The 22,784-nt window shown below is 41.1% G+C and overlaps 1 protein-coding gene across 6 annotated transcripts in view; it reads left to right on the top strand.

Annotated features, from left to right (window-relative positions):
- Positions 1 to 22,784, top strand: part of gramd4a (GRAM domain containing 4a) — a 48,389-nt gene that overhangs the window by 12,356 nt on the left and 13,249 nt on the right. For 5 of the 6 annotated variants that reach the window (XM_069520433.1, XM_020092290.2, XM_069520430.1 and 2 more), the window contains 4 exons: positions 1,324 to 1,537; positions 5,944 to 6,064; positions 20,382 to 20,502; positions 21,539 to 21,600. In XM_069520433.1, the coding sequence (XP_069376534.1) occupies positions 1,324 to 1,537; positions 5,944 to 6,064; positions 20,382 to 20,502; positions 21,539 to 21,600 (518 nt within the window). Of the gene's footprint in view, positions 1 to 1,323; positions 1,538 to 5,943; positions 6,065 to 15,221; positions 15,630 to 20,381; positions 20,503 to 21,538; positions 21,601 to 22,784 lie in introns of those variants that run through there. The other variant, XM_069520434.1, reaches the window with a different exon arrangement.

Here is a 22,784-nt window from a genome sequence, read left to right as displayed (position 1 = left end):
GGGAAGAGAGTCGGGATAAGAGCTAAGCTAACCCAACCTGGACCTAAGAGAGCAAGAAATGAGATGCGTGGTCACACCCCAACCAACTTCATATCTTCCTGAGTCACCAAGGCACTGGATTATATTTTTTACCTGGCTTTAGCAGACTGCCACAGAGAAAATTTACCAGCAAAAACACTGGCAAGATATCTGCAATGTGTCACCACACACTTGCAGACTTTTTGTTAGTATGTACTGCTAGATCGACACCCAGCACCAAAAACAACATTATTACATCATGGACAGGGAGGGTCAATGAGAGAATTTCTAAACAGTCACTCATCTCACATATGTCATAACGATGCCAATTTCAGCAACTCACCAACAGCAACGGACGTACTTTATTTTATTAGCCTGAGTATATTTTTACTCACATTTGGTTCTTGTTGTTAATTTTTCGACCCCACGTCTTAGTTTAAAAAGCCGGCATCTATTGTTAACTGATAGCAGTGACAAGCCTGTGATAAGTTTGCCAGTAACAGTTTAACACCTGTTGTGGTTTAATAGTGGAACCAATTTCAATACTTATCATGATTAATGGAAACCTTTTACTATATTGGCTTTCTTTTTGTGAGTATCAATGGGGTTACAAATCCTATCTCTATTTATTTTCTATCAGTGGGATTCATTTTTCTGCAGAGTGAAGCCTCTGCTGCTGAATGCAGAAGAGATGCTGCAGTAGCTTGAGTTGTGTGTCTCTCTGTGATGACACAAACAGCATCCCTGATCTATCTGTCAGTATTACATCTTGGCCTTCAATACCTTTTACAAAAAACAAAAAAACCCACAACCGTTAAGCTTTTCAAACATGTCTCCAGCACTGCCACTGGTCCTGCTGTGAAAATCAAATCAATAAGTGTGATTTGCAGATCTGCTGTTTGAAAGGATGGAGGAGTGAAAGGATGTGGTTATCATGGGCCTAACGTGGTTACTGGTTCCATCTTCCTGTGTGGGCTGAAAGGCAGAGCAAATCACAAGCAATAACCAAATTAGAGCATCATTGCGTCAATGCTTGTGTTGTGCATTTCAACAAGTCAATTCACACGACTTTACCTTGAATATAAAGGACATCAAGACAAAATGTAGAAGACAGTACAAAAAATTTATAACAAATAAAAAAGAAAAAATTGAGAATTAAAAAAAATATATAAAATGAGAAGAACTTAAAAAAGTAAAAATTCATTGCAATTATTTGATTTTAATAAAAGGTAATGGCAAAGTGAAAATAGACCTCCATTCTCTGGCAAAAGAAGTTGTATACAAACTGTTTTTTTGTCCCTGCAGGGTTGCCGTCCGCCATGTTAAGGTAAAGCCCAGGTGCGCGGTGTTGACCATGCTAAAGCGGCTGGACAAGATCCGCTTCCGAGGCCCCAGGACGAGAGACGACTTCCCGGACTTGGCGGAGTCGCCGCCCGCTTCTGACAACGAATGTAGCGATGACGTGCCGCTGAAGCCCAGGGCAGCTTCACGGGACACAGAGGACCTCCTGCGAGACCCTGTGAGTACTTGCTTTGTATGCATTTGTATGAATGGCCATGGGTGTGTTTGGGTAAGGCTTTTTTCCTATGGCCATATATGCAGTTGCTCACATTTGGGGGAGGAAGAAGAACAGTTAATTGTTTCATTTCCTCTTCTTTCTTTTGCTTTCGCAATCTAGTTCTGTCATTTTATCCATCGCCATGTCACCCTCTTCTTCTGTCACCCTCGCTTCTATTATTTATTTATTATTTATTACACTCACTCAGGTTAACAGTTATCTTGTTTTTTTGTCATAATCATGTATACATTTAGCCATGAGTTGCTTAGTCAAGCTCACATAAATGCATCATTATCACAAATATGTCAATAATTATTCTCTCTGAAAAAAGATCTGACTCTGCGTGACTCCAGCATCATTTTCAGAATATCATAAAAAACTTGAGGGAAGAGAATGTGCAGTACCATCTGTTTCACCTTACTGATGTTTCAGCATCCTTACTAATGATGGCAAATGAATCACAGAAATGTGATTCTTTGTTTTTAATCTAAGCTACACTTTCTGTCTTATACTTTGTGCCATTGAGGAGAGAAGAGGGGAATGATGGATGGATGGCTTGTTATGTTAAAGGAAAGCGGATGAGTTTACAGCGATAAAGATTTTCCAATGGTGGAAACCAGCCACAGACATGAGCAGATATAGCAGTGGTGAGATAGACAGATATTGCATAGCAGGAAGGGAATGAAAAATAGAGGGAAAGAACAGATGAAAGCAGGGAAAGTGATAAAGGGCGCTAGAGGACAGGAGTGTAGCCTCAGAAGAGTGGACTCTGATGTCCAGAAGGGGGAGATGGACAGGATGGAGAGGAAATGCTTAGAAAAGACAAACCCACTCACCCAAAAATCCAGATGAGGTTTTCTGATATTTCTTCCACCCACGCTTGATACTATTAATATTTAATGAAATCTGCAGCTTGCTCTCGTCCTTGTTGATGACTACAAACACCAGCATTGTCATCATCATCATGCACATGCACTGAAGAAGACACCAGATTAAAAAAAAACACATCTCAGTTTCATCAGTCCTCTTCTAAAACTGATGCAGCCTTTGTATTTGTGGGTTTTCCTACACTCCATTGAAATCTCCCCACGCCCTGCTGTCAATTCAGTGGTACAGAATGAAATAGAAAAATAAACCACAAAATCTCATCATACCCACAAAAGGATAAAACATTGTATTTGGTTTTACAGCAATAGAAAGACATATTGATGTTGTAAACCCGCAGACTATGGGCATGTGAAGCGCGTGTCTGCATTTGCACGCATGCACTTGAGTTTCCCTCTGCCCACCACAGTGACAGTGAGCTGCTGTTCATATATCTGTATGTGCACTGGAGTTTGGCTGCATGATTATCAGCCCACCGGGAAAGCATCGCCCACATCACGGCAGTGATGAGTCACAATCTGAAGCCCCAAAATAGACCAAGCTAGCTGTTATCCCTGCTGGGACACAAACACACACACACACGTAAACATGCACACACACAAAGCATGCTGTTGCATTCAGTATCTCACTGGTGGAAATGTCATCTTTACTGAATAATGCCCTCCATAGATCCCTGGTCCCTTCATAGTAGATGGATGGGCCTTTATAGTCCCACCCATCTTAATTCCATGCCTGTCTCATATATCCAGGATCACATGACCTGGGCCCAAAGCTCACCTTCATTACCTCATCTGTTAACAAGAGGACACGATTTGCCCTTGGGCTGCAGAATACATGAAGTGAGACTTTATGACAAACTAGCTTGTGTCGTCCATACTAAGTAGGTAGAATGTCATCAAGCAGATGGTGTTCAGTCCTTGCACAAACGACTGCATACAACCTGCATCACTTTCCCTGCTGATGAGATGGCTCCCTCACTGTCTTATCATTGTATTCACTATCTAAATTATATTTAAAGAATGCTCTGAAATGATGGATACAGTATTATGCTGCAGGTCAAGACAGCAAAACATTCTCACACATTGATTTCATCAACAGTAATATTAATATTGATAGTTAATGTATGTAATGGAAACATTTACATTTTATATACATTACAGTCACACATCTCACAAATGCACAATAACAACTCTCTGTATTTGCTTGGGACTGAAGGTCTCCTGAGATATTTGTGTTTATGTGCAGAACGAGGCCTTGAAATAACACCTTCTGTTTTTCACTTGCTCACCAAACCTCATGAGAGAGTTGCAGGCTTAAAAAGCACATGGCTTTTCACAACAGAAGTGTAAGAACATGTAAAAAGCATTTGATGTCCTCGCTAATGTACTGAGGTACACCACATAACCTGTGCACAATGTCCTTCTACAGGCTGAGGATGGTGTTAAATTAATATTCTTGTAAAAATTTAAGGAAACTCAGATTTACCATCCAGCCAACATAAACTGCAACGCAAAATTTAAATCCCTGGAAAAATATGACCTAAAAGCTGAGCATAGACAGAGGAGGAATGGAGTAAGGGGAGAATAAGGATGAAATTAGAAGTAGGAGTGTGAGCAGTATGTTTTGGAGATCAGTCGGTGGAAGTCTTGAGGCAAGAAGCTTCCAAAAACAGAAAAATCCGACTGAGTTCATCAAGCTTATTGCACAGAAGCACTGACAGGATGAGAAGCAGGAGATCACTAAAGAAGAGGAGCGATGCAGAGCACTGTTCACTGAGCTGAGTGTGGAAACTGCAGACAGAGGAGAGACTGAGAAGAATCTTTGAGACACACCAGAAGTATTATTGTTTTGTCTTAAGGAAAAATAGCTTCTTCTCTCATTAGATGTTAATGACCATCAGTGGCTAAACAGCTTAAAAACATAAATCCAAGTCATGTCTTTTGTGGTACACTATTGATTGAATTTCTCTGGGAGTTGTGGGTTGTGGCTTATTTGCAATTTAGATTCACACAGTCCTGTTGCAGAAAATGTGTTTGGCAACATCTGTCCACCTCTATTCTACACCACACAGAGGAGATTCTTTTCCTGCTCACTGACCTTATGTGCACTTTCAAAAATGACTGAGTGCAGTCAAATTTCATTAAATGGTGACTTTCATTAGTTTGCATACATTTTGTGGTCACATGGGCTCAGTTTTCATTGCATAAAAAATGGTGTTACAATAGAAGAAGTGCTTTTCAACCAGCAGGACAACGTCTCATTCCCCCACGCTCATGAAAGAGGGAGAGGGGGAACACTATAATTAATCAGCCGATAATCTCCCTGGGTGACGTCATGGCTTGACCCACTTTTGAGGAGCAGGCCGCTCTGACTGATTATAAAATTAGGCACATGAAGTTGTGCTGATTTGACATTTAGTAAAACACAAAGTTGTCAAATTCAAACCAAAGACCAGAGTAGAGTGCCCACTCCATCTTTGTCTTTTCTGTCTCTTTCCCTTTCTTTTTTCGTTTCAACCCCTTTCTCCATTCACCTCTCACAAACTCGTCTCTTTTCTCTTCTCCATGACACACTTTCAGAAGAGCCTCTCATTTCTTTTCTTTATTTTGTGACACTCTCCATCTCCTCATCATGGCTGCCTTATTGGTTTGTAGCTTCTTCTCAAAACGCTTTTTCTTTTTGAGGTCTCTCACTCTCTTTTTTCTCGCAGAGAGCACATCAGCCAAAGACATTGCAGTATTCAGACACACACACACACACACACACACACACACACACACACACACACACACACACACACACACACACACACACACACACACACACACACACTATGCTGGTTACAGGCTGGAAGAAGCTGCTGCTGCAGCAGCAGCAGCGTGTGTGTGTGTCTCTTAAAGGACCCTTGCTCTTGTCGAGCACTGATGCTGCTCAACCTGCAGAGCTCATCATCCTGCTAACACTGCCACCTCTCCTCTCGTTCTTTCCTCTTTTCTCCCCCCTCCGTTATCCACTCACCTTTAATTCATACTTTCTCCCTCGTTCCCCTCTCTCACACGGTCGTCATCTCTCTTGCATTTACGCTGTTCACCTACACACACGTTGTGTTGCTAGTTGTGCGTTTGTGTCCGTGCGAAAGCCCTTAGTCAGGGGTGTGTGAGTCATCAGTGTTGCTGTTGTCGGAAGAGAGGGAATATCCTCTTTTTTTTCGTCCTCTGATCTCACTCCTGCTGGACCTAAACCGGGAGAGGAAACATTAACGTGAGTCATGCGCAAGGCTTGTGTGTGCGTGCCTGCGTGCGTGCATGTGTGTTAGATCAGCCGGGATATTCCTGCATGTGCTTGCAATTCTATAACCAAACATGTTTTTCTTTCTTCTCTGTTTGTGAATGCAAATGTTTGTGTGTGCGAATGGGTGTGTGTTTGTGCTGTATGCATAAATGTGTATGCGTGTATGCGTGTGTGCATGTGTGTGTGCGCAGGCGGGTTCAGGGTCTCCCACTATGGCTGCTGCCATCCAGGAATTCCAAAGGTCAGAGTCAGACCGACTAAATGAAGTCAAAGGTCACCTGGAAATTGCCTTACTGGAGAAACATTTCTTACGTGAGTACACACACACACACACACACACACACAGGTGCAGTTTTCCTATCTTTGTGGTTAAACATACTTAGAAGGCTTCAGTAGAGTTTCTAAGGGTTGCCTGTTAAGTATATAGACCAAATGTTTGCTGGAGGACCACTTGGTACGTTTTACCTTTCACTAAGAATTCAGAGTCGGTGTTGTCCAGTGGAGTTCTTCAATTTCCCAGTGTGTCTAATTTTGGTGAGAGGTCTTCTACAGAATGCCCCTGGTTAGCTACCAGAGCAAAGCCTTGATCTTGTGTCATTCAGCTCCTTAAGAAGAACACATAGATGGTGAGATTGTTGGCAAGGCTTTTTTCTGCTTCTTCTTATCTTCGGTTAATTTCCCATACAATTTATTCTGCTCTTAAATAGTGAATGAAGGAAGCTTTTCGCTCATGCAAGGAACTTAACTGGGTTGCAGCTGACATGCTGGGACTTCTTGCTGTCTATCTAACTATACGTGTCTTGTGATATCAGTCTGCTTTGTGGTTTCAGTTTGGCAGGAGATGGGTTTTGTGCTTGCTCGTGGTTTCCATGTGCAGCTTGACTCTAACAAAAAACTCATTTCGTTCCAGTGCAAACATTTTCAGTGAAAAGCTTAAATTCAAGTGTTTTATTGGGTCTTATCTTTAAAGTGAAGGATTTTTAAGAGTCAACACAGAAAGCTGCATGGACTTAGCTTATCTAATCTGATGTTTACAACTGGCAATGAAGACAGTAACATCCTGTTTCGGTAGTTGTAGGTTAGCAACCCTGAAATTGCAGAGGAAGAGTAATGGAAGCAAGCATCTGCTGAGCACAAGTTCATCAATTTAACATGTTTCACCAGAGGGACTCACATCCATGAAGCAGCAGTGCATCCTCAATTACCCTACAAACCTTTCATTTGCCGTTACATCATGCATGTCCATATCATTTTCATGTCTACAGGGACGGTTATGGCAAAACAATCATACCAACTTATGAATAATACATTAGGATGATGCCAAAATTTCTGAGTTTTTTTAGATAGATTTACATCTTCAATAGGAACCCTAGGCCTCGGCGCAGAGTGTCAAAGAAAGGGATCAGAAGTCAAAACGACAGACAGATTTATGTATTTGATTTTGGACTGAATGACATTTGTATGAAATGAGAGAATAATAATAATACCAGCCTTATACTTTCAACTGCATCTAAATTCACACTGATATTCCTGCTGACCAGTACAAGGTGTCAATAATTAGAATCCTACCCCTACTAAAGATCAGGACTGACACTGTGACCACCTTAAGAACTCCTACAGTTCAACAACCCACTCAAACATAGTACTATATTTACAAGTACCACATAAAGACACTTGGAATTTAAAACCAACCAAAACCTTACCAACCACCAATCCTACTGGTTAGAAAGAACTTAAAATATTTCCAGCATCCTGAAGCAATGCATCCCTGTGAAACCGCTGCGTTATGTTTTCGGTGTAGTTTCAGGCTGAACTTGTCAATACTTACAAAATGAATGTAACTGTATAATGACAGAGATAAACTGAGGGATGGAGATGTGATGGATTATCTGTCGCTGGTGGAGGAACGACTGGGTGATGCAGAGGGAGGGAGAAAAGAGGGGGAAACGAACTGTATGATGCTCATCCTGAGGTCCACCCCCTCAACTCGCACATAATTCCAGTGCAGTCCGTTGCCAGTCGTGTGGTGGGTAGAGAGAGAGAGTGTGTGTGTGTGTGTGTGTGTGTATGTGAAAGAGAATACCTCAGGCTATGTGCTCCCTCATAATGCCTGTGCCTGAGTTAAAAGGGCTGAATCCATTGTCACATTGTCAGGCAGCTAGCTAGATGAGACCTTCCCTTCTTCCTGTTTGCCATTTCCTTGCCTCCTCCGGTCTTTCTTCCCTCCCACCTTTTTCTTTTAAAGAATTCCTCCAGGGCTGTCTTTGCCTTTTTCCCTCCATCCCGCTGAGCTGCTCTTTCAGGATCTGCCCGCCATTCTCTCCTCCTCGTCTCTGGATCAGTCTCGATGCTCCCTCTCCTTATTTATCCTCTTCTCCTCCTTTTTCATTCGTTTGATTTCCCTTCCCTTTCCGCTTCCTCTCTGTCAGACACAGCAGTGTCCTGAGGTTCCTCTAAGATCTGACGAACACATGCGTTTGCAAACAAAGCAGGTAAAACGGCTGCGACCGTTTCATGAGCTCAAAGAGTTAGGAAGAGAAATGTCATCTTAGTGTTACCTAAGATGGCAGCTGCTTGGCATTTTCTAAGGGGATGAACCCTAATACATGTTGCCTTCTGTTGTTGATTGGGAAAGGGTAGAAGCACCTCTTGGTAATGTTTTTTTTCTTTTCACATTATCTCAGGCTCTTTGTGTGTTTTGCTCCCTGGGATTTCTTGTAGCTGTCTCATGCTTCACCCTGACCATCTCATTTTCTGGTTATCAATTTCTCTCTTGCCTCTCAATCTGCTGTCCAATCTCTACCCGGTGCAATTGTACTTCAGGGAACACTGAAGCATGAAAATCCATTAGCACCTAATGGAGTCCTAAGCTCCCTGCACTGCACTCTAGTTACTGTGTATTGCATTTCTACCATTTTCCACTGGCACTGTGCTTTGTGTAGTCATCGTGTAAGAAAACCATGGGCTGTCGAGTACAGCTAACTTCAGAACAACCTACACAAGTGTGCATTCATCGTGTGCTTAGTTATGTGTTGAGACCAGAGGAACACAGACTTAAACACTCATATACAGTTTGTCATTAGCTAGAGCTAATGAGATTATTGGGTGGGGGGGGACAAAAGATTCCTTGTGGCAAAACTTAATAAGTTTATATGTTGTGTAATGGCTTTATCTGGTAATATAGGAACACAACATACCATTACATGAGACGACTAACCATAGTTTGCTCGAAGGATGTTATGTAGAACTACAGTGTCGACTTAAAGGGTAGTTCTGCTTTATTTCAGCCTGGCACATTTAACATAAATGTGGCTGTTGTAGTATGGTTAACAACTTTTGCCCTTACCACCTCCACTGTAAGGATCCTGAAATTGGTGCTTGCACAAAACAGCTTGAAGAGATAAATGTGTGTCATGCCTGAAAATATACACAGAAAGGAGTCATGTGGATCAGCCATTATCCTCATATGCATCTACATTCAAATTACCCTACAAATGTCCTTCTCCTATTAAACTTATCTTTTACTCTCAGCTGGTATAGTTCTTTCAACCCATATAGGTGCAGGAGTAGATGCTTGTTATTCTTTGTGGGACAACAGGTGGTCACATAGTATTTTATTTGTTATGATTTGTTTCTTATCACACTTCTTCAGTCCCACTTTGGGTCCGCCCTGTTGTTTTTTTGTCTCTATCTCCTCTTCCATTTGAGATATATATCCCATTCAACAAAGTAGTCCAAGGTGTAATCCGCCATTACGATTAGGTTTTGAGTTTCCTTTAAACACAGCATAACACTGAGTTATTCTCACATTTGAACTCCCCAGTGTTTATATGCAGGTTATTCAGTCAGAGTGATAAGGTCGGCTAGCAGCTTGTAGATTCCTACAAGTTAATTACTTATGTGTTTATTTTCAGTCATTGTTATAACATTAAAATTATATTTATTGATTGGCTGCACCCTTTCGCCTTCAGTGTGAACGCTCCTGACTGTTCTTTTAGTCACTGCAAAAATGTGACATATTTTGAGATGAGGAACACGATATCACAACATAATTCCAAATGACAAAATGTTGCTTTCTCTAATGATGTATTAACATTTAACCTAAGAAATCATTTGTGCTTCTTGGATTTCTTGTTCACTTACAGTATAATGAGTCGAGGCATTTTCATACTCTCTCTTTCTGTCTCTCTCCCTCCCTCTGACTTTTTCCTTTCTGCTGCCTAAAATAAATCTGGGGCCCACACATATGCTAAAACAAACACACTGCTTAAGTATATTGTCTCCTGCCTTCACAGGAGGCGTGACTTTCCATTCCAGATGGTGTGTGAGTGTTTGTGTCTCTATTTGTGTGTGTGTATTTTGGGTTTGGTGTGGATACACTGACCCATGTCTTTTCTTTTGGCTTCTGTCGTGATTGTCCCATGCTATTCTGAAGGCTCTTTATTGGTTAATTTGTAACAATGAACGTGAGCACACACAGAAGGGGCCTCACACACACACACACACACACACACACACACACACACACACACACACACACACTCAGCAGTGGTAGTGATTCCCTTCTGCCATGTTACCTCCTTCCTGGCTTCTCTTTTCCTTTTCTGTTCTCATTTATTCCCTTCCTCTAATCTACTCCCTTCAGTCATTTCTTTCTTCCCCTAGGGTCGTGAGTGTGCACACACACACCCCATAACAAACTAATCTCATTCGTTTAAAGGGCCAACAGTGTGTTCTCTCTTTCTTATTTTCTTCATTAAGAATTCATGCATAAATATTGATATTCACCTCAATGTACCTTGTTCAAATGAATTGTTGCAGTTATTTGAGTGTTGGTTCACTCAAATCATTAAAAAACACATTTTATTACATACCCTTATTGTTGTTGTAATTTTGGTCAAAATATCAATTTAATATAATATAGTATATATCCCACCCATGTCAGCAGCCTGTTGAGACAACCATGAAGCTTTTGCTGTCACTTTTGCTGTGCACGTTCATATGAAAAGCATACATACAGATCAACACTGGCCCTGCTCTTTAAGAATGCACTGTGTGCTGTCATCCCCCTGCTCCCCCAACCGATAAGCTCCTAAGGTTAATCATCTGGATATACCCTCCCAAGTAATATTCCCACGAGATTGGTGAAATCCGGTCATGTGTAGATGAGTTATTTTGTAAACACAGACGGGGTGAAAACAATATCCTGGCTATGCTGGTGCTCAGGGTAATAATCATTCAGTCAAAAATTGTACGCTTATATGCAGACTGTGCTGCTTCATTCTTTGTTATACAAACCTGCAGAGCTTTGAAAGGTCGGAGCTTTACAGCAGCTGCCACAGAAATGTGAATTATGCAAGTGTTTAACCATAAAAACTGCACAGTTCTCTGCTACTCGAGTGTGTTGGTGTGTTTCTAAATGACCAACATGGGAATATATGAATTTAAAAAAAAAATTGTATTGTATTTTTGTGTGCCTCTCAGTTTGAGTATACGACACACGAAGATTTATTCCAGGCACTCTTGGAACACAGTCTCTTGAGAGATAAAATCATCAATGATCAGTGATAATCAAAGTAAAGTCAGAGGGATAGATAACTACAGTCTGTACCTTGGGTAACACAGCTGAACTGAACCTTCCACCGGTGCAAACATGGCAGAAGCCACCTTATGTGCAGACTTAAAGTGCTTCGTTTTCTCTGCTTCCTTTCTCTTTCTCCCCTGCCTTTATTCTTACTCTCTTTCATTTCTATCTTTTTACCTCACTGCCTTTTTTTTACCTCGCTTACTTTTTTTCTTGGCTTGCACAGATGCTCAGTCTCTCATTGTCTGTATAATAGCCAGTCTCTCCCCTAATTGTGGTCTATTGGTTTTACTGCTGCTAGTTCTGTGACATTTAAAAGTCTGTGTGTGTGTGTGTGTGTGTGTGTGTGTGTGTGTGTGTGTGTGTGTGTGTGTGTGTGTGTGTGTGTGTGAGGTCGGTTGTTGAAGGTCAGTGCGGGGGATCAGGCCACACTCTGTACTCTACAGTGACTGGCTGATCAATAGTGTCCTAGCTGCTGTCCTACTTCATACTGCGCAGTGGAACACACACACCAACAACCTAATGGATTCAGAGATGAGCTACAATAGGGCTGCAATGCAAAGCGTTCTTTCACAATACCCTCTGGTACTGTGTAACCTGCTGGTAGTGGGAAGCCACCCAGAATAATAACTTCTGTGGCATATCTGTCTCCTTCCCTACTGACATTGAAAATAATATGTCAGGAATCCTCAGCTTGGGGTTGGACAAAAACTTTTAAAAAAATACTTGCATTGGGGTCAAGTTTGGAATATTGGCTGGGCTGTCTACTAAAAGTTATTTTATAGTTTATTTTAAAGTGCATGTGCCTGTAATCAGGGATAGATTGAGCTCTGGTCAGGTTCAGTCTCAAAAAAAACATGAATGCCTTTTGGTAGCAGGTGATTTTTTTCTCTGGGGGTCCGACAGACAACTGCAGCTTGACCCACATTCTCTCTCTCTCTCTATGTATATATATATATGTATATATATATGTATATATATATATATATATATATATATCTCGATTGTCTGGACTATGGGTTTAAGTAGAACTTGAAGTTTAGACCTCTCTGCAAAAAAGTTAGTAACTATTCAAACCCTCTTGTTTGCATCAGTATTCAAGTTTTACCAGTGACTCAGTGGATATATATATGTGTGTTCTAATCAAATCCGTCCTTTTTTCAAAATGGTTAAGCTAATTTAAAATATTTCCTGGCTACTGCAGAAATAATGTCTGAATTAAAATAAGACCTGTTTGGGAAACAAATTTATATCAGTCTTTGTTATGTTATTTAATTAAAGTGGTGAAATAAGGGTTAGATCTTCTTTTCTGAACAGCTAACACCAATATCAGATTTTTACTTTACCATTTTATGATGTTAAAAAAGTTCAGCTGTCAGACTGAGAAGACCCTTTTCACGGCAGCCATTTTGATATGAAATAGTACACAAGTGTTACTAATCTCATTATTTCAGCTTGTGCTCTATTTAGATAGAGCCTCAATGAATGTGATTAGTAACACTTGTGTTTACATATTATTTCAAGTCAAAATGGCTGCTGTGAAAAAGTGTGTAGCAGCAATGAAAACATCTTGCTATGATCTAACCATGTCTGCATTTTTCAGTTATCTGCCATAGGATATGTACCAAACATACAACATTACATAAGATGAATGCTAAGAAACAATACTGAACATCTTATTAATGCATTAATTTAAAAGTATATTTCGAAAGAAATTGATTTCAGTACTGGGTGTAATTATGACTTTTGTAATGACGAGTACGTCTACAGTGAAAAATGGAAGCAACTGAAAATTCTTTTTTTAATTCTTTGAGCTAATTATCTGTGATTGAGTATTCTGTGGGACACTGCCTCATTACTCATACTTGTACTCTGGTGGTGATGATGATTCATTCTCCCTCTAAATAGGCAGCTCCAGTACATGCTGCATGTTAATGAAGACATCATGCTCAGTGCTAAAGAGACTTCTGTCATTGGTGAGGTCTGTTCCCCAGGAAATTAAGTCCATGAGGCAGAATGGGTCCTGACAGAAGCAGAGGTTTGCGTAATTAGATTATTGAGTTTGTTGAATTGAACCAAAATTCATGCAAGCTCTGTATTAATGTCGATGTTAAATTTTACATTAGTTTCTCTCAGTGTGTTGTAGTTCATGTCATCATTTTTGCAGGTTATTTTTGTTGCACTGTTATGAGTTAATCATTATTTGTTTGCTGCAGCAGAGTATGACAGAATGCAACAGGTGGTGATGTGGTTAGAGAGACTAAATTCTTTGTAAAGACTCACAAACTGTGTTTTGACCAGGAAGCATGCCCAAAACATAAAGTACTGTACATTCTCTCATAGGACTTTTAAGCAAGACAGCAACGTTTCTCATATTATTTGCATGAATTTACTGGCAAAAACTTTTGAAATGTGTTTTGTTTATCTTGTGGTTTCCATGACACCACCTAGTTCCCAGTGCTCGGCGGAAGCTGTGCTGCCTTGACCAGATAACTTTGACGTAATGAAATCTATGATGTCATTAATGTTCTCCAAACAAGCAGATGCTATGCTCCCTGCTGACACAACATTGGATTATGGAACTTGTTTATCTGGATTATTAGTGGCATGTTTATTTCACATTCCCTAGTAAATATTTGAGTTTGAACACAACACAGACGGCAACAAAAGAGAGTGAGAGGAGACAGACGTATTGTTAGTTCCCTCTCACACACACAGGCTGTCAAGGAGTCTGGCTCTGCTCCATGTGATCAAGAGGTCACTGACGGCACCGTGGCACAAGACAGAAAGTGTGTTGTTTTGATGTTGAGAGGAGGACCGTGAAGTTTGAGATTTAGCCATAAAGTCAGGATATTGTTGTAGAAGTGGAAAAGGCAAACAAGTGAGTGAAATCTAGGTCACTTATAGATGGAGGCCACTGAGAGGACAGAGGATATAAAAGACAGTAAATAGAGGACTTACCTTGTTCACGTCTGGTACAACATGAGAAACTGTAACAATAACTTCACAATGCAAAATTGGAAATAAGTGTCAATTTATATTAATCCACAACTAATTCAAATAATGACTTAATTTTATCATTAATATAAATTAATTAATAGTAGACACTTCTATATGGACACCAATATTCGGATGTTAACCTTATTAAGACAATAGTCTGAAAAATGTTCTGTTAACTTTAACCTGGATAAGATCATACTCTTAATCGAATTATGTGTACATTATTGGGCAGATGAAGTCTTTCCTCTCATTCCCAAATACATTTTAGGCTTTCCTCAACCTCTCCACCTTCCATTGCTGGCTTCATATTGTTTTCTAAACTTCATTGTCCGCTCCTTCTTTTTTCTAATGGTTAGTGTCTTGAATTTTGTATTGACAGTTGCTGATTGGCTGTGACAAACACTGTGGTGAGTGGTAACAATGTGAGGCCAAAGTGAAGCGGCTGATTCTCTCTCTCTCCCTCTTTCTGACCGCCAACCCCCCCTCACCCCCATGTGCCCCCACCTTCCTTTAATGAAAGGAGCCATTGTCTCTGGCCTGGATTGAAAAACCCTCTCAGTACTTTTCCTTTGAGCTCTTTAAAACTTTGCCTGTTCAGATGAAAAGCGATTTGCTTTGCTTGCGTACGTACAGTAACTCACGCTGCTGCACACAAATGTGAACACGCACAAACTAGAACACAATAGACACATTACTCCTGCTCACACAGGCAGTGCGGATAAGAGCGGTCACATATACCCGTACTGACACATGAACATGCATGATGCGCGTGTCAGACGGCTCCTTGTGTGCACAGAAATCTCAGATTCCAGGCCCTCTTAGTCTGCTGGCCACCCAACAAAGCTCCTCCTCTCTCTACCCTCCTATTTCTTCACATTCATACCAGCTCTGGTAACTGACAATCGCTCTGTGTGTGTGTGGAGGCCTGTCAAAATATTGACAGAGTAGCCTGTCCTTGTTCTGTGCTTTGTCTCTGGATGGGACACATAAACATGGAGCGTAAACCTAAACTTCTGTGAACTTTGAGGAGTATTGAGGTCATAAGGAAAGGAAGCAGACGGTGCAATACAAGCTGGGTCAGACCTGGAGAACCTGCAGCCGTGGCTCAATTTCAAGAGAGGACCAAGGCAGCCACTCTGCCGTCCAGATCTTGTTTGAGCTTCCCAGGGGCAGGTCGACTGCAGAGACGAATGGATTTATGCAAAATGGAGGATTTCACCTTTGACAGCTTCGAGCTTCTGTACAGCGGAGCCGTCGATAAGATTAAAAGCCATAAAAGTAACCTCAACCTCAGTAAGTTTCATCAGCTTCAGCATCAGGAATTCATCGTAAGCTTGTAATCTTGAATAAGGTAACTTATTAGGTAACATTGCACTGTTTCAAACTAACATTATCTTGATTGAATCAATCAAACAAGCCTCATGTCAGCAGGTACTGTAGACTTCAGTTTTGTTTGATCAATCACATGGTTAATCAAAGTCCATAGCAATAATTCAATAACCCTGTCTTTACTGGAAAGACATTATCAATCTCAACAAGTGGTTAACCTAAACCTAAAACTGAGTTTTTCATAATTTGAATTTCCTCAGTTTTAACCTAGGTTGTTTATAATCCAACATGGCCCCACAACCAGAGTGGATAAAATGAGAGGGTACGTTAGCATCAGATGGCTCCTGGCCGAATATAAGCCAAAACCCAGTTGCACCAGTAGTTAGGAAGTCCAGAAAGATATGTTTAATACCGATACCAGAAGGTGCAGAGATTTGTTCTCATATTATTGCCACATTTATTCAGACAAATTTCACTTCAGCACATGACAATATTGAGTTTATTTTACCCAACATAATCTTCAGCACTGCTTGGCCTCTTTTGACTTCTTACTTAGTAAATCAACTGCATTACCAAAACTTACCAAGACCCCTTGGCCTTGTCACATTCTAAGATTGGAATTACGTATCCTCCACACCAGTATTTTTTGCTGCTCGAGAACGCTTGCTGTTTTGAATTTAGTTTTTCTCAGAGATAGCAGTTACATGCCAAGACTGCAGGAGAGAGAAGGTCAGTGCTATTAAAAGTGACTGGCATGGTATTTATTGTATCTTGTGTTACAGATAAATGGTCCAATTACTAGTATTCAGTATCGTTGATATGAAAATGAAGGTTTACTAGGTACAGTGTATTTAGACTAGGTTGATATTATAGCCAATATTGCTAATTACATCCATCCCTACCCCCTGGAAAGAAACATTTACACCTTAGGACACATAGAACAATCTATGACCGCAACATTGTGCTTTACTCTTGCATAAGCAGTTTTAAATACACATCTGTTTTATCTCTCTGTATTTGATAAGCAAATATCTAACAGCGTGATCTCATAGATTACATCGAAGGGAACAGTAGACATTGTAGATTACATGGTTTTGCATTGTATATCTGAAAGATAACAACAGGTCAGATATGATGACATGATCACCACTTGTCAGACTAACTGTAACATCAGATGTTGCAATATTTAACCTTTATCACCACCCTTTGTGTTTAGATTTTATGGACCGGAGAATTGCATTCTGAAGAAATATTCCTGATGTAGGCCTTGTCTACATTGAAGAATGAAATTTACGGGCAGTTGCATTTTGCAGATCTGTGCTTTTAAGAACATAGACACTGTCTGAGCTCTGCCTGCAGCTGATGCATTGCCAGCTGAGAGACCGGGTCTGTATCTGTGACTCCAGTCACGATGTAGAAGCATCTCAAACACGATCAAGAGAGGAACCAGAGCTAAATTTGATAGCTGTGGGTTGAGTACGTGGATGTACATGTTTTCACTGCAAATTATAGCAATTTATTCCTCTTTAAAATCCAATATACAACACAATAAAGTGTGTAAAAAAGTAAAGGGTTCTGTACTTTCCAAAAACACTGTATATGGAAGACAGATTAATTTTAGAAGCAGTGCGGGCATGTTGACAGAATTATTAATAGTCTATCTGATGTAGAGGGCCTCTGTGGAACAGAAAAACGATTGTACTCTGTCTGTCCCACATAGCATATTGTGCTATGCTGCATCACACAGACTGAGCCCCACACCTAATACAGTATTATGGGTGCTTGGAATGAGGCATGTCTTTTTCTGGTGTTAGGTATGATATAAGCTGTGTCTCAATTCAGCAGCTGCATCCTGCGGAGGACCCGGTCTATGCAACCAATGCCGGCTGCATCCTTCAACGACCGCCTAAACTGCGTTGGCCAAACCGAGATGAGAAGGTCTGGTCTACCTATTGCATCACCAGTTTGTCCTGCCGTTACAGCCGTCGCCTAGCAACAAAGCTACGGATGAAAATTTTCTTAAGATGAATAAAAGAAATTTGTAAACATGTTTTTTAACATGTGTACCGTTAGCTCTTCTGTAGAGTACTTACATTTAAACATAAATTTGCCTCGCTTTTTGCCGCCATTACCTCTTTGAAAAACAGTTTGTCACTGAAGCGCAATGAATCATGGGATATGTTGGGCCTGGAAGGATCCACCCAGTGGAGCCTTCATTGCTCAGGGCTGGAAGGATACATTTGGAGGAGCCTTCATATTGGGACAGCCTAGTCGCACCGCTGTGATGCAATCAGTCTACGAATGCAGCCGACAAAGGTTGCAGCCCCTGAATTGGAACACAGCTATACTTAGTGTGAAAGGACGGAAGGAGGGCGCTGGGAAGAGGAAGAGGCTGGAAAAAGGCCAAAGGAGTTGTAGAGGATCCTATACAGGGAATGATGGAACTGATAACACATGGAAAAGGAAGGGAGTTACTGTGTGGGTTAAAGAGGGTAAAAGAATGGATAGGATCTGGTATGGATAACAGAGTATGACTACAGTATAGCCATTAGAGAGCAGCATTATGAATGAATAAACAAATATATTATTGTAAATCATAAATTAGATTTACAACAAAATAGAGAACTGAATCTCTTTTCATCTAAACCACATCAGCAACGATGTGAAGGTATTAAATTGTGCTCTTCAGATGTTGCCCTCAGGAGCTGGTGGAAGCTTAAGTTTAATTTAATACGTCCGCATTTTTTTACAAACATGTTCACCATATTAATTTTAAGCCATAATCCATCGATGCAACAAGTTATTTTAATGACTTGTTTGTTCTGGACCTTTGGACTTTTCAGTTTATCCTGAACCAGGTCAACAGGTGTGGAAGGTGTCTTAAAGCAAGGTCCAGACCAAGAGACCAAAATTTGGTCCAATTAAAAGAGGTGGTCTCTGTCCAGATCAAATTGAACCATGTTTTCATTCTTTTGCAATGTGAAAACACTTTTTTCAGATTTCAGATTAATGCAGGAAGTTGAGAAACAATTTAACGATAGAGGAAGAAAAAGAAGCAGAAGTGGCTTATAGAATATGTTCCCGAATTTACCTCAGACAATACAATGACTCGAGGACATTCATTTGAACTAGTGTGGAGTACTGCACCTGAAGTTGGTGATACTGGTATTGATACCATAATGATATACAGTGGCAATGAAAATGAACCAATTCATTCATTTTCTCCTTTAAATGGAAAGACGACTACCTGCTGAACTGACAACACGTCAGCATCAGAGGCACACCAGTCGACAAACCAAACAATGTCAAGCATAGTTAGATGCAGCCCATTTAGGTGATAACAGTACAAACATATTTATTACAATATTCTTTAGTGGGCTCCCTGAATTACAATGTGAAACCAAAACTAACCAGATAAAATGTAAACAGTGTAACTGTGATGTTGCTGTAAATATTTGTATTGTGAACTTCTGATCCTGTTTTATCTACACAACCCATGGTGCACTGTTGCTGTGGTTACCCATTTGACTAAAAGGTATACAGTTGGCTGTGAATCTCCTGGCACAGGGTAGCCAGCGCTAAGCTGCTTAGCCCATAGCAACCTTTGGCCAACCTCTTGCTTTCTGTGTCTCTTACGTACACACGGGCACACATACACACACACACACACACACTTTCTTGTTTTCGAACATTAATACTGCACCTTACACACTTTGTCAGGAGTTTGTGAGAGGGAGACAAATTGAGCAACAGAGGATTGTTTGAGAAGTGGAAATTTTCATATTACACAGAGGAAGGAAAACTACAAATGAAGAACGTACTTATCAGGTGCACTTTATTTAATGAGGAAGAGAGGATACAGTATGTGTCCCCTCTCGTTTCGAACACCCAGTGATGTGGCCGACGCTGTAGCTGCAGGAGGTGCTGGCAATGAATGTTTCATTAGCATTAATGGGAGGTGACACAAGATGAGGGTGAGATATTAGATTAGGTGATGAGTAAGAAAGAAAGAGAATCTGACAGCAAAGTTCTTTTAAAACAAATCCCCTACTGTGTGTGAGATGAAGTGATCTCAGGAAAAGAGAAAGGGAGGACAACGTGATATGTATTTCCATTAGCAGGGGATGCACAATCTTTGTTTTTATGTGTCTTGTCTTTTAGTTGGGAGAGATATTGATGTCATAGTGTTCCGTTGCTTAATGTTCTGACAAATCCTCAGTATGACGTTTTTAAAGAAATAATTAAGTAAGTGTATTTTCTATACACTCCTCTCTGTTCTTGTTTTTGTGCCTAAGGTTATAATCCCCTCAATAAACTCAGGTATTCATTTATTTGTGTGGCCACTTTTATTGCCTCCCCCCTCCTCCAATATTCATGTGTCCCTTTAGTCAGGGACAATAGACTGAGAGGAAACGCTGCTGATGTTGCACCCCGGCCTTACAAAGCCCTGATACCTGATACCACTTAATGCTAGGAGCTGATTGACGAGGAGGAAGAGTGGGGGACAGGTGAAGGTGGGAAGGATGGATGGAGGGAGAGATGGAAAGAGAGAGATGCATAAGAGGCATTTTTTTAAATCACCTTGACTACTAGAGTTTGACTTCAGTACTTAACCATAATTGACCATCCTGGCATGTGAACACTTGTGGAGCCTCTTTCACTTGTATTGTTTTCCTCTCAAACTTATGTTTTTGTCTTTTTTTTTTTTTCTCCCAGAGGAGGAGTTGAGGAAGCTGCGGGAGGAGACAAATGTGGACTCCCTGCGACAGGAGCTGGATAAGGAGCGAACCAAGAGGATAGACCTGGAGCAGAAGATGAATGAGGTGCTCAAGTCCAGGTATAACAGGAAGACTGAGACACACGGAGTTGAGTGCAATGACGTGGGCGATAGGAGATGAGGTTGAAATGTGTGAAGTGGGAAGTAATAACAAGGGAAAGACAGGAAATGATGACATTGCACTTCATAATATTTCATCTCAGTTGGGTTTATCACGGGTCGTGTGTGTGTGTGGGGGGGTTATCATGGGTCAAGTGTATTTGTGTGTGTGTGTTGGTCCCAGTGATGCCCAGGGTTTCTGTTATAAATAGACGCCTCAGCAGCAGGGAATTCCACAAGGTGGTGCATGTGTGTGTGTGTTGCGAGGGGGGTGATTGATAGAGTGGAAAAAAAAAACAAGAAATGAGTCACGCGCTTGCTGTGCGTCTCCAAATGCACACTGTGACACTGTAGCAATGCTGGTGTCAGGAAAAACCTGTGTCTCCTGACAGCAGCCAAGCCGTCCTTAAACCCAGGGTGCACAACAACTGTGCGTGATGTGTGGGTGTGATCAGATGATGCTTCTGTGGCTGCCAATGGGGAAATTCCACTGGTGCTCTCGAAGTGACTACCAGCAGAGAGAAACCAGTTCAAGGCTTCAGGATTTTGGGGAACTAATTTATGTCAACCTCAGTTTTGTGTCAGGAGAGATGCATGTGAAGTTATATGTGAAGAGATATGAGCTCTGTTGAGTGCCTGTCACACAGGCTGAAAATAAGTGAGGGTTACAGTTGAAAAGAGACTCTGATAATTCTCTCACCTGCAGTAAGGTGGTTGTATTGTATCAAAGGACCAACCGACATCTTGGTGTTGACCCTTTCTTTTACTCTGATTTTTCAAAAAAAAAAAAAAAACTTTACAAAGGTAGGAGACTGAAATAGCATCTCCTCATCCTCTGTCCCTCTAACTCTTTTGACAGTTGTTGATATGTCCAGTCCATTAACTCTTAACATATTGACGTGGACTTCCTGAGACGTGTCTGTGTTGAGACTGCAGCTCTTGACTATAGAGAAGTGAGACTGTGACTTGACAAATATTCCCTCTCCCTTCCCCTCAGGCTGGAGGACTCTCCGCCACAGCCTCCCCGGAAACAGCAGTCGCCCTCTAACAATGGAACAGGTAAGGCCCTCAAGAAAAAGAGTAAGAGGGGAGGGTGAGCGAACAGGAGACCAGGAGGGCCGAGAGGAAACGAGTCGGGAAGGAAGTCTTTGACGTCTTCCGAGCGGGGATGTAAATAAAGAGGAGTGTGTGTGTGCGCACTCTGGAGCTGGGGATGGAGGATGTGTGTGGGGGAGTGCCGAACAGGAACACAGTGTGTCAGAAGTGTTCTTTGGTTAATCTAGGGAGCATAATAGTGCTTAGTTTACATCATGACAAACACACTTCCAGGGTGATTTCCTGCATGTACTTAGTTTTAACAAGAGCAAGCACACCATTGGATCTGCTTCAAAACCAATTACTGTTATGAGTATAGATCAGCACTGCCATTGTCAGTGTCATAAGAGGAAGTGTATGTGGTCTGTGTGTGTGTGTGTGTCTGTGTGTGTGTGTGTGTGTGTGTGTGTGTGTGTGTGTGTGTGTGTGTGTGTGTGTTTGTGCTTTTTCAGCGATAGAAAGGGACGGAGAGACAGTGGCTAATTTTGGAAAATGGGTTATGATTGCAGATCACTTTATCCGGGGCAGACATGCCTGAGCTCTGACTAGTGTGTGTAGGTATCAGTGTTTTTTTGGAATGGATTAAGTGTGCGTGTGTGCGCGTGTGTGTGTTTGGGCGTGTTGGTGTGGATTAGAGGACAGAGAGAAAGTGTTGGAATCATGTGTTGGATAAAGGAGAGAGGCGGGATGACATAATTCAAAAAAGTGTCACCAAGCACAGGCTGATTTTATTTTTGTTTTTTTCACTCACAGTCACCTGTGGTCACCGCTCAGTACAACCTGTCAGTACGTGCAGTGGACAAATGACCAACCAACGTAAATGTTAATGTTACATATGTGTTTGAATTGATTTTAAACTGGGTGTCATTTATATTATTTATATAACACTGCGTATACTAAGCTCACCCCACTTAGTTACTGTTGCTATGCCAGTCAGGCTTTTTGATCTTGCATGGCACAGACGTTCACAGTGATAATCCTGGCAGATTAAAATCACAGCAGTATTTGAAATAATGTGTCTTGATTTCATACAGAGGTAAACAAAAGCAAGCTTCTGACCTGGCCTATCAGCTCATGCTTGCTAGTACAAAAAAAGGTTTTAACGTTGGTGTAGAAGACGCAGAAATTAAGCAGTTTGTGGTTTGGAT

Source organism: Paralichthys olivaceus, chromosome 23, assembly GCF_024713975.1.
Source record: "Paralichthys olivaceus isolate ysfri-2021 chromosome 23, ASM2471397v2, whole genome shotgun sequence".
In the NCBI taxonomy this organism is placed as follows: domain Eukaryota; kingdom Metazoa; phylum Chordata; class Actinopteri; order Pleuronectiformes; family Paralichthyidae; genus Paralichthys; species Paralichthys olivaceus.
This window is presented reverse-complemented; position numbering and strand designations above follow the sequence as displayed.